Here is a 13,275-nt window from a genome sequence, read left to right as displayed (position 1 = left end):
ATTTATCTCGAAGCATAAAAGTGGGGGAGATATACAAAATATTTTATCAGGAAGTAAATTTACAACAACTGAAATACCAGGGGAATTACATCTACAGGCGTATTCTTTCTGTAGTCCAGGCACAAACTTGGATAAAAGATTAGATGACGCTAACAATCCCAAACCTTGGTCTAAATCGGGTTGATTAAGTGTGTATGAAGGAGAATAGTGATTATGGAAATAGCACGATGTTAGAAGAAAAAAAGAAAACCGAGAGAGAAATGTTGTATAATTTGTCTTTAATACGAAATCCAACATTGAAAGAAAAAGTTGATTGGTTCATCATGAAGAAGATGGATAAGTGCTAAATTAAGACTTGGACTTGGAAATTCAAAAAAGTTATATGCTTTAATGATGTTAAGACTGAAGAGCTTTGAGCTGATGAATTGCATAAACCAATAATCACAAAGTTTAAAAGAAGGAAGGTTTATTCCAAAGGAGTTGATTACATCTGGTCGCTGACTAAATTGACCTTAATAAAGATAAATCAAAATAAAAACCAATTATTGCGCTGTACTCCCAATAAGAAATCCAGACATAACAACACACACACGCACACACGCACACGCACACACACATAAACACACAAACACGGTTATATTATGTACTGGTAATTCACGTTTGTGCTTGGTAATTCTGACAAATGGTTGCTTGTTTGCCATTTGTCCAGAACCACAGACATGGCCTCATAAGCAAGGAATAACTGCGGGTTGTGCGGATTGTCACAGTAACAGTGTGCAAATAGGTCAGGGTGGATTTGGGGCGGGGGGAGTCTGTGTCGCCGAGACAGGCCGCCTATATAAAGAGTGAGAGGTCTGTTCTTGGGGGCGGCATGCATGCGCAGGTCAGTCGACAACGAGTGAGTTGCAGGTCAATTGATGAGTCAGTTCGTGAGTCAGTTGGCAATAGCTGGTTGCGCTTTTGACAGCTTCGTCTATGCGAGGTCAGATGGACGCTTTGTCAGTCCAGTCAGACGGTTGCTTCGTCAGTCCCAGTCAGACTGCTGCTTCATCGGTTCCAGTCAGACGGATGCTTCATCGGTTCCAGTCAGATGGTTGCTTCGTTTTTTTCCACTCAGATGGCTGCTTTGTCGGTTCCAGTCAGACGGTCGCTTCATCAGTTCCAGTCAGACGGATGCTTCATCGGTTCCAGCCAGACAATTGTTTCGTCAGTTCCAGTCAGATGGCCGCTCTATCATTCCAGTCAGAGGGTCGCTTCATCATTCCAGTCAGATGGCTGCTTCATCCTTCCAGTCAGACGGTCACTTCATCGTTCCAGTCAGATGGTTGCTTCGTCGGTTCCAGTCAGATGGTTGCTCTTGGTGTACCTGTTTCTTGAGGGTGACGTCGACTGGCGTTCAACCCTGTTTGCGAGTGGGTACATGGCAAGGCTGGGTGCTGGCAACAGACAAGGTATGCTCACACATTTCAGGACGTTTTGTTTGAAGGACGACTTCTCTTTGGTGAGCAAGAAGGTTTCTTCCCCCCACTCCGAATGATCTGCTGGGTTCCGTTGTCTGTGTTTAGTTGTTAAGTAAGTCAATCCCTGATAAGCATCTGCTCTTTGTTTCTTTTCCTATCACTTTGATTGATTTGACTGATTAATTATTTATTTACTTGCGATCATTTTGATTGATTTGGAATTTATTTATTTTTACCTCACGTAAATAAAAAGTTATTTTATATATTTATTTTCTTAATAATAAATTATTTGTTGACGTTCCAACTCAACTTAAAAATAAGTTGAATGGACGTTGACTGTCTGTGCTTGTCCTTTCCTTACATTGATCCAGCATTGTCTGAACATAGATTGACTGGGCGATAATTACCACATGACTTGACCAATCATAGTCAGGATGCACCAGCGGTTAAAAGCTCGGCCACCCTAAATAAGATCTAATGAAGATAAGAGTGGTGCTTTTCTGAGGGCACGCTCCCCATTCAGGTAACCACGTGACCTCAAGTTAAACGGCATAAATAGACGGTGGACACTGGAACTCGTCGATAACTGGGTGGCGTTCATGGTTTTAAAGCAACCCACCATACCACAAAGTTAATTGTGAGCGATGGCCCCAGGTCCGGCTCTTCCGATGACAAACAGGGATTAAACCCCCTGATTAACAAACTGGTGTCTCAGTACCCATGGCCATAACAATATATATATATATATATATATATATATATAGGTATATCTATATGTATGTATATATATATATATATATATATGTATATATATATATATATAGGTATATATGTATGTATATATATATATATATATATATATATATATATATATATATATATATATATATATATATATATATATATATATATATATATATATAAATATAAGGGTGGTCCGAAAACAGCAAAAAAAATATAAAAATTCAGATGTTGTCTCCACAAGCCTTAAATTATTCCACTATGATTCATTAACGTGCATAAAAAAATGTAAGTTGACCGGAGGTAATTTAGAGGTCGCTCCAGATGACGAGTTTAGTTTCATGAGTTGGTTAAATTAGGGTATGGTCAGGTACGATTACGGATACTTCTGGATGTCCGAGGTGGAAATGGAGTGCATTTTCGAACTCTATGGGGTCGATTTACTCCAAGAAATGACTGCAGCAACATTGAATTCACTACCATTTCGAAAGTATGACTAAAAACATTTTTTTTATTACTGGAGTTAAGTAACTAATCATACTGACGATATTATTAAACCTATCGTGAATTACTTGTCGGTCTAAACATTTCTTAGAGTAAATCAACCCCACCGAGTTCGAAAATGCAGTCCTATTTCACCGAGAAAGTACAGAAGTACACGTAATCGTATCTCACCATACCCTAATTTTTCAATCAATGGAATTACAAACTATTAGAATATTTCGTCTCATTTTCCAAATACCACTATCATCTCCGTCTCTATTGCTGTCTCCACTCCCGCCTGAACTTATTTCTCACCGGCCCAACATCCAGCGTTTTAGATTCAATGATTCACGAAAAATATGTTAGTTATTTATTTAGTTATTATTATATTAAATTAAGGTATGGTGAGATGCGAATCCGTACACTTCTGTACTTCCTAGGTGAAAATTGACTGCATTTTCGAACTCAGTGGGGTCGATTTACTCGAAGAAATGTTTCAACGGACAACAAATTAATTATAGATTAGAAAATATCGAAATGAGTAGGATAAGTTACTCAACTCCAGTAATGATAAATCTTGTTTAGGTCATATTTTCGAAATGGTAGTGAATTCAATGTCAGTGCAGTCATTTATTAGAGTAAATCGACCCCATAGAGTTCGAAAATGCACTCCATTTCCACCTCGGACATCCAGAAGTAAACGTAATCGTACCTGACCTTCCCCTAATTTATTCAAGTCTTGAGACTAAAAGTCGTCATTTGGAGCAACCTCTAAATCACCTCTGATCAAGCTAAAAAAAAAATTAGGCACGTTAGTGGATCATATTAGAATAATTTTAAGCTTGTGGAGCAACATTCTATTTTTTTCGACTTTTTTGGACCAACCAAATATATATATATATATATATATATATATATATATATATATATATATATATATATATATATATATATATATATATATATATATATATATATATATATATATATATATATATATATATATATATATATATATATATATATATATATATATATATATATATATATATATATATATATATATATATATATATATATATATATATATAAAACCTGGTGTTGGCATAGTGGTTATGGTAGCGGCTTGGGATACAAAAGGGTCTGAGTTCAAGCCCCGTTGGCCGCTTGAATTAATACACACCAGGAGGTTGACTCAGCCTGTCATCCTTCCAAGGTCGGCAAAGTGAGTACCAGTGTACTGGGATCGGTGTATGCCCCAAATACAATAGGTGTACCATATCCCTGTGTGTCGTAAGAGGTGACCAGGGTTGCGTCAGGAAGGGCATCCGGCGTAAAACCTGTGCCAAATCATTTTGTGGATCATAACGGATGATCCGCTGTGGCGACCGCCTGACGGGAGCAGCCGAACGAAGAAGAATATATATATATATATATATATATATATATATATATATATATATATATATATATATATATATATATATATATATATATATATATATATATATATATATATATATATATATATATATATATATATATATATATATATATATATATATATCGCCTGGTGTTGGCTTAATGGTTAGGGTGGTGGGCTTAGGAACCGAGTATCCTGAGTTCAAATCCCACTCGGCTGTTGAATTAATACCAGGTGGGGTTGACTCTGCCTGTCATCCTTCCGAGGTCGGCAAAATGAGTGCCAGCATGCTGGTATCCTGTGTCGGAGTGGCGACCCGTCCAGGATTGTGCCCAATAGCCAAGGAGACTGCTTCGGCAGCACCAACGCTCTGCACAGAGTATGGTCCCAGTGGATGGATGGATATATATATATATATATATATATATATATATATATATATATATATATATATATATATATATATATACTTAATCAATCAGATTAAATAAAGAACTCAAGTGCTCTAATCTTAGCCTTCCAACAGATATTTAATAAAAGAAAAATAAAACCTTATAAATTGTGGAGTGATGAGGGCAGAGAGTTCCAAAACAAAACATTTTTGAAATTTCTTAAAGATAATGGTGTTATATTATAAAGCAGCTTTAATGAAGGAAAGGCAGTTGTTATTGAGTGCTTTCATCTCACTTTGAAAGACAGACAAAATAAAAAACAATTGCAGAACTCAGACAACAGAAATGGGTATTGTTAATTCAGGACATTATAGATAATTCAAACAATACTCAACAAAATCAAAACCATCAGAATCATTTACAAAATGAGCATATGAAAAGGAGATTATTCTGAGAAAACCAAAGTTTAAGGTTCACGATATTTTTCGAATTTATCGGTGGAAAATCATTTTGAAAAGGGTTATTCAAAGAGATGGACAAATGAACTTTTAAAAATCATTGATGTAATGGATACAGTCCCATGGATTTACAAATGATATGATATAAATGGAGAATTAATATTTGGTTAATTTTATTCACAAGAATTACAAAAGACAAAACTAAGCAAATAATATCCTTGAAAGCAATTGCTTAGCATTTCACAATCCTTCACTTAAACAACTTTGTGGAGGAAATCAGAGGGCATCTGCTGAGGTACTAAAATAATAAATAAACAATACTCTGCATAATGTGTATAACTGTGGATGCCCTTAGATCTCTGAACCCAAAACACAGAATCCTCAAATAAATAGTTAGTCAAGGCTTAACTTTTGTTGGTGTGTGTGTGAGTGTGTGATAATATAACAGGGAGCATAATCAACCGTAACCCTTACATAAATCCAAAACCCTAACACTCACATGCAAAATCCAAACCCTAACCCAACCCCTACCCATCCCAAAGCCACACATTTAAAATCCCAACCCAAAACCCATCCCTAACCCACACATTTTAAATCCCAGCCCTATCCCATCCCTAACCGTCACATTCAAAATCCCAATCCAAACCCAAGCCAATATTTTATTTTATCTTTTAAATTCTTATTTCAACAATATATATTTTAAAATAAGTTTCTTTTTCCTCTTCTTCCAATTCTGTCTTTCAATGGTTTCAAGTTTGAAGAAGTATAAATGGGGATGAAGAATTGCCCAGCACTTTCTCCCCAGAACTTTCTTGATATTGCTGAAAAATAAATAAAATAAATATATTACTTCTCTAACATTGAATTAAATAATATATAATTTAATTTATTTCTAATTAACTGAACTTACCTCTCATCAAGCATCATCCAACAAAGAACCACATCGATAAGTTGAGAACCCCAGGAGTCTTCTTGGAAGAAACCACATTTAAAGTCTCCAAAATATAACGAACTTTCAAAGTCTCCAAGGTATAACCACATTCCTGTTGAGTTTCCAAGAAAAGTATCATATTCTAAGTTAGCAAACCAAAACCCACATATAAATTGTTCAAAATAAACAAGTTTTTCAAGTCTCCAAGTATAACTCAGTTGCTGATTATTTTCAAAATTTGTGAGGTCTCTGAGGTAGGTTTCATATTTAAAACCACCATGGGGAAGGACTGAACTGGAAATGATGTAATTGTGGGTGGAGCATATAAAAATAAGCATGGCTTCGACAAAGTGTGTGGGGCTTATGGAAATTGGGCGTGGTTTAGATAAGATTGGGTGTGGCTTATGAGACAAATGATATATGGCTCAGGCAGTGCTCAGCCAAGAGCATTAAGAGAGGTTTGACAAAGATACTTAAACGAAGAACCAAGTTCCAACTTATTATTTGTTAATATACTCAATGGTGATGAGTGTTGTGAGAAAATTGAATTATTCCCTAAAATAGAACATGAACAAATATTTGTGGTTCGCTGGTTTGAGTATGGTGAGAAATATGATGATTTTTGGTGAAAAATGAGGGTGGTTAAAAGTTGGGTTTTTGGCGAAAATATCATGAAAAAGGGAGGAAGATTTTAGGAAACTTTGTGGAAGAAAAGTCTTAAAAGTGGGGTCAAAAGGAAGTAAAACAAGGAAAATTGGGAGGATTTGATGTCAATCAATAAATTTCCATAATTTTTCCCATTCACGTTCATGTAATGTCCCAGAAGCCCCATAATCCTACTACTTATGGTGAACCTGATATATAGCACTATATCACAAAAAGATGTAGACGATTCGTATGAAACTTGGTGGACAAATTGGGTGTGTAACCTCAACAAATTCCGTCACTTTTGGTGGAGATTCGATCCGGATCCGACTACTGGAATTTTTAATGTGATTCTTCACCATTGAGAGATGGGGTCAAAATTATATATGGCATGACATTTCAAAAAGGTATCATAAAAAAAATAACTGACCTGAAAGCTGAATACGCACCTGAAATCAAAAAAAAAAATTTAATATAAAAATGCATCATTTTGACCTTGAGTTGACTTTGACCTTAAAAATAGTTGCCATCCCAATTCAGTGATGGACGATGCAATTAGTCTTTAAACTTCAAGTTAATCGGATGAAAATTGATGATTTTTCACATAATAATTGATGATTTTGGAAGTTTTACCTTTGAGTTGACCTTTGATCTTTTGATCTCAAATGTGGTTGGCTTCCCAAATCAGTAATGTACTATGCAATTGCTGTTTAATTTTCAAATCAATCGGATGAAAATTGACGATTTATCAGATAAAAATTGATGATTTTAGAAGTTTGACCTTGAGTTGACCTTTTACCTTTTAACCTCAAAAATAGTTGTTTTCCCAATACATTGATGCAAGATGCAAATCTTCTTCACATTTCAAGTCAATCGGATGAAAAATGTCAATTTTAGAAATAAGACCTCAAGATGAGCTTTGACCTCAAAATCAATATGCTTCTCAGTTGATGAAACTATCTCTACGACTTGGTAAAGTTTCATGACGATTGGTTAGGGATTGTGATCTGTAGGCGATAGACAGACAGACAAACAGACAGACAGAATAACAAAATGACTGACCAATAAACTTGAAAAATCTTCGATTTTGCAAGGAACAAACAGACAAACAAACAGACAGACAGAATGAAAAACGACTCATTCAGTGACAACTTAGTAAAATGGAATGGCACGCGGTGGAGCACATACCTCCGCTAGGTTGAATAGTTCACATTTTGTCGGCCACTGATAGGTCGGATCTGAATCCGGACCTTAACAAAAATGAAACGGCTTGTACTTGTAACCTAACCAACTCTTCCACTTAGTTTTTTCATCTCATCCACAACTTTTTGAGATATCATGCTGGACATAATTGTTGGCCCCATCTCTCAATGGTGAAAAATCACCGAAAAATTATTTTATCCGGATCTGGATTCGGATCTTCACTAAAATTGATTCATTTCGTCTTGTCACAAACCCATCCTGTCCATCAAGTTTCGTCCGAATCCATGCAGAACCTTTTGAGATATTGTGCTAAATATCATTTTTGCCATGTCCCTCAATGGTGAAGAATCACGTAAAAATTATTAGATCCGAATCCACATTCGGATCTTCACCAGAATTTATATGATTCGTCCTTGTCACGAACCCATCCTGTCCACCAAGTTTTGGCTGAATTCATCAATAACCTTTTGAGATATTGTGCTATCTAACATTTTTGCCCAATCTTTAATGTGAAGAATCACTTAAAAAATTCTCAGATCCAGATCCAGATCTAGATTCGGATTTTCACGCAAAATTATGCATTGCTGTCGTTGGCCGCTTTCGGATCTTCACCACCATTTGCAACCTGTCCACCAAGTTTTACTGTGCTTGGATCAATAATTTGGATCTTTTGGTGAAGATCCAAATTCTCAGCTCCGGATCCGGAATCGGATCTTCACAAAAATCGAAATAATTAGTTTATGTCATACACCCAACACATCTTCCAGGTTTCCTCCGAATTCATCCAAAACTTTTTGAGATATCTTGTAATATCGTTGTTAACCACATCTCTCAATGGTGACAAATCACCTTTAAAAATTCTCAGATCCAGATCCGGATTCAGATTTTCAACAAAATTATGCATTGCTGTCCTTGGCCAGTCAACTACACACACACACACACACACACACACACACACACACACACACACACACACACACACACACACACACACACACACACACACACACACACACACACACACACACACACACACACACACACACACACACACACACACACACACACACACACACACACTTCAGAATGATTGCTTGAAAACTGAGGTCAAAAATCGTGTGACAGACATACACACAAACAGATGAAACACCACTCAGTGACACTTGTAAAAATGGGACGACACTCTGTCGGTATCTTAAGGGAGATACTATTCGAAAGGGTTTACGGGGTCTTCATGTGTAAAGGGGTTTATGGGGTTCTACAGAGCCACAATGGGTTTAATGGGACCAAAGAGTTGAAGGGGTATTTCTCAATCCGATTCATCCTTATTACACACCCAACCTGCCCACCAAGTTTCATTCGAATCCATCCACAAAACAACTTTTCGGGAATCCTTCAAAAACTTCCAGATCTGGATTCAGATCTTCACCAAATTGAATTAGTTCTTCCTGGTGGCATTCTCAACCTGTGCACCAAGTTTAATCAGAATCCATCCATCAACTTTTCAGATACTCTCCGATACATGTATAGTTTTGGCCCTTTCTCAAAATAGTGAAGAATCACTTGAAAAATTTTCAGATACGACCAAAATCGAAGCAACTAGTCCTTGCCACACACACAACATGTCCACGAAGTTTCATCCAAATCTGTCCAACATGTTTTGAGATATCATGTAATATCGTTTTTAGCCCCATCTCTCAGTGGTGAAGAATCAGTAAAAAAAATAATTAATTATCGTATCCAGATCGAGATTTGGATCTTCACCAAAATTGAATTGCTTCGTCGTTGTCACATATCCAACATGTCCACCAAGATATGTGTGAATTCATCCATAACCTTTTGAGATATTGAGCTATACATCGTTTCTGGCCCCATCTCTCAATGGTGAAGAATCACTTTTAGAATTCTCAGATCCAGATCCAGACTCGGATTTTTAGCAAAATTAAGCATTGCTGTCCTTGGTGGGTCACCAACATACACAATAAAGTTTCAGAATGATTGCTTGAAAACTGCAGCCAAAAATCGTGTGACATAAACAGACAGACAGACAAATGCAACAGATCAACATTCTTGGCAAAAACAAATTTTTCGCCAAGTAACAAACAGATAGATACAGGAAAAAAAAAACAACCTCCTCCCAGTTTTGGTGGTGGATGTAATGAATGTCCATTTCACATATTTATTCAAAACTCGAAAGAATAGAAGCAGTTTTAACCAAAGCAATGGCTCTTGAAATATAGATTTCCATTTCCTCCCTGCCAAGGATTAAAATCATTAATGCTTGCACAAGATGCATTGATAAACGGGCCATGGCCGGGACCATATTTATTCAAAACTTGAAAGAACAGAAGCAGTTTTAACCAAAGCAATGGCTCTTGAAATACAGATTTTCATTTCCTACCTGCCAAGGATTAAAATCATTCATTCTTGCACAAGATGAATTTATAAACGGGCCGTGGCCGGGAACACAAGCTTGCATGTCTTTCAGTCCATGAGCAACAGCATAAACAGCCAAATATGAATTGTATGAATATCGAAGCTGTGACATGTCTGTGAGAGGGGTTTTAACATTCTCCAGTCGTTCATATCCTGAACATGGCTTTAAGGAATTCACATTTGGATTCAAAGAGCAATTAAAAGTTTTCTCCCAAAATTCATTGACAAAAGGGTTTGACAGTTTTTTAGTCATGAATGTGATTGGAGAAACATTTTCATTTCTTTGTCTGGTCTCATCAGACAATGTTTCACTCGAACGTGCATTCAAACCAATGCCAGTGGAAAAGACTGTTTCACGACATCTGGAATGAGTGCTATTTTGAACAGACTTCAGATTACGAAGTGGATTTAATTGTTTTGGTAATGTGGATTTTGTTAACTGAGTTTTATCAATAGTTTGACACATTGTGTTGTCATCTTCACATTTGTTATTAATTTTTTGCTTTTGTATTTTTGTGAATGTCCCTTGAATACCGTTGATTTGTTTATGTTCTTCTGTCAGCATACTTTTGAAGAGTTCATCATAAATATGTGTATTACCAACAAAGCTGAAAAGAAAATCTTGCAGACCTGGAATATGACCACTTCTTACCCCAAATCCAAGAGAACCATCATATATGTGTGCATATTTTAGAGTTCTCAACAAAGGAGATCCAATGAACACATCACCTGAAAGCAATATTTTTCCAGTAATATTGTGCCTTAAAAAGCTTTCAGAAATAGGGAAAAAATCTTTGTCGTGTAGATATAAGATAAATGTTTTAGAGCTTGTACTTGAAAAAGCATTTCCTTCATAAAAAAACAACGAAACAGAGTTCATTAAGAGTTGAACATATATTCAGACACTTTTCACCGAAATGCACAGATCCCGAAAAAGGCCATCTTTCTCCAATCGCTTATATGAATGTGTTCGATCAGCTTTTTTTTCTCAAATTAAAAAAAAAAATAAAAATAGGTGTAAACCAATTTTGAATCTTTTTTCCAAATCTCGACTGATGGCAGAGCAAAGTGAGCGAATATAAGAGAGTTTCATTTTGTCTGGAGGAGTGGAACACCAACTGAACACAAAACAAGCAGGTGGATGAAAGAATGGGAAAAGAGACCGATTTTCTTTGTGTATATATGTATATATACATATATCATCAGACCAATTGAAAGCCTTTGTCCCTGAGAAGGGGTCAGCTTTTTGCAGGCTCCAATCATGGTACCCTTTCTTTTGGCAATGTTTTTATGGCTGAATGCTCTTCCGGTCGCCGACCTTCGGAAGGATGACAGACTGAGTCAACCAACCTGATGCAAACTCAGCAGCCAGCGGGGCTCGAACCTAGGACCCTGAGGATCCCAAGCCACCGCCTTAACCACTAAGCCACACCAGGCTCATATACTTATATGTACCTGAAAGCAAGGAGTTGAATATGGGGATGGTAAACAAAAGAAGATAAAAGATCATGATGAAATTCAATCCTGAGAAATCTCATACACTGTCTCTCGAAAAGGACCATTTGTAAAACCCTGCTATCCACTTTCTCAGCAATGCTCTTGCAGAATTTCAGTCATTCTAAAATTTTGGCTTCAATTTCAGCGATGATTCTTATTCGTCAAACCTCACCTCTAATTTGGCCTCCAAAGGCCATCACTGACTGGACATCCTTCGTCGTATGAAGTCCTTTCTTGGTACAGCTGAATTGCTATCCACTTACAAAGGCTTCATCCATGGCTTTATCGAGTACTGGGCTGGCTCCCCTGTTTCAGGTATTGCTCAGCTTGAAACCATGGAAATGAAGGGCTATAATATCATTGAAATATTCTGTGATTAAGCTGTCTTTGAGGCTATTATTTTACTATCACAAACAGGTTGGTGTTATCTCTGTCTTCTCCCACCTCCTCTCTGGTCTTGCCCCCTCTGCTATTTCCACGCTCTGCTCACTGTCCCAATTCACCACAGAGTTTGATATCAAAACTGTGATGCAGGCAGATGAAATCTCCCACTTATAATTAAGAGCTGGGTGGAAGTCTTTGATGAAGTTGATGAATCGTTCAATTAAGAATCTGTTACCGGAGGTTAATCCAATCCAATCATCGATGTCGCGTCCAAAGAAATCTGGTTTCGGCTCATCACATTGAGAAAAATATCTGCACTTCAATGAACTCGACAAAGAGATTTGCGAAATTTGAAGCAATTTTTGTACCCATAGCCACTGAGTAAGCTAAGCTTAGTGGCTGCTGAATTCTCTGTAAAGTGAATGGCAAGCTAGTGTCACTTGGGTGAGCTTTACTCAGGTAGTAGAACTCAATTTCAAGAATTTGGCACAGAAGTCAGTTTCGCTTCAACACCGTTTTGGTGCAGATTGATGATTTCTAATCTGGCAGCATTGCATCATCCCTTCTGCAGGGCAAGGTTGCAAAGCAACATGATGATACAACCAACATTGAGATTAAGGTGGTGAGGTTGCATCCCAGATGGTTTGAGTGAATTGTTGAATTCCATAGGATTGATGAATTCTCTGCTTCCTCAGAATTGCCACACTTAAATGAATCTGCACTGAGGCAAGTGACTTTTTCACCTGGCAACATCTGCATAACTTCTTCATTCATGGCCAGACAGTTGTCGGTTTTAGGAGACAGGATAACACAAGTTCTTCTGTCCTTGCTGGTTGTATGAACGAAAATGGTACTTGCTGCACAATAAATGCAGTAGGTACTTCCATAACATCTCTTACAGGTGGCTGGAGATCAGCTGCAAGGATTCCACTGCCAAGATGAAGCAGCCATCTTGAAAAGTTTTCCTGGTCTCGAAGATTGCGCAAGTTTCGAGTGAGCACCAAATAATGAAAATGAACGTTTGACGCATCTGTCAATAATGACGGCTGAGAGGGATCGTGATTCAATTGGTAGGACTTGTCTGAAATCCCTGCCAAACAGAATGGCTTTGTCTCCAAAAGGCTGTTTGAGTGTCATAACATCTTGCAAACATCTGTATTTGGCATAAAGTGCATGGGTGGGTATCATGGACACTTCATCAATGATGAAGAGCATCTGGATA

At 37.1% G+C, this 13,275-nt stretch overlaps 1 protein-coding gene across 1 annotated transcript in view; it reads right to left on the bottom strand.

The window, feature by feature from the left end:
* The window catches only part of LOC147034857 (extracellular calcium-sensing receptor-like), a 78,600-nt gene that overhangs the window by 54,761 nt on the left and 10,564 nt on the right, over positions 1-13,275 (bottom strand). Inside the window, exon 5 of the mRNA XM_085890363.1 lies at positions 10,138-11,021. Coding sequence (XP_085746489.1) covers positions 10,138-11,021 — 884 coding nt within the window. The remainder of the gene's footprint in view (positions 1-10,137; positions 11,022-13,275) is intronic.

This window comes from Eptatretus burgeri, chromosome 1 (genome assembly GCF_056783735.1).
Source record: "Eptatretus burgeri isolate ZD-2024b chromosome 1, Ebu_testis_v1, whole genome shotgun sequence".
Lineage (NCBI taxonomy): Eukaryota > Metazoa > Chordata > Myxini > Myxiniformes > Myxinidae > Eptatretus > Eptatretus burgeri.
This window is presented reverse-complemented; position numbering and strand designations above follow the sequence as displayed.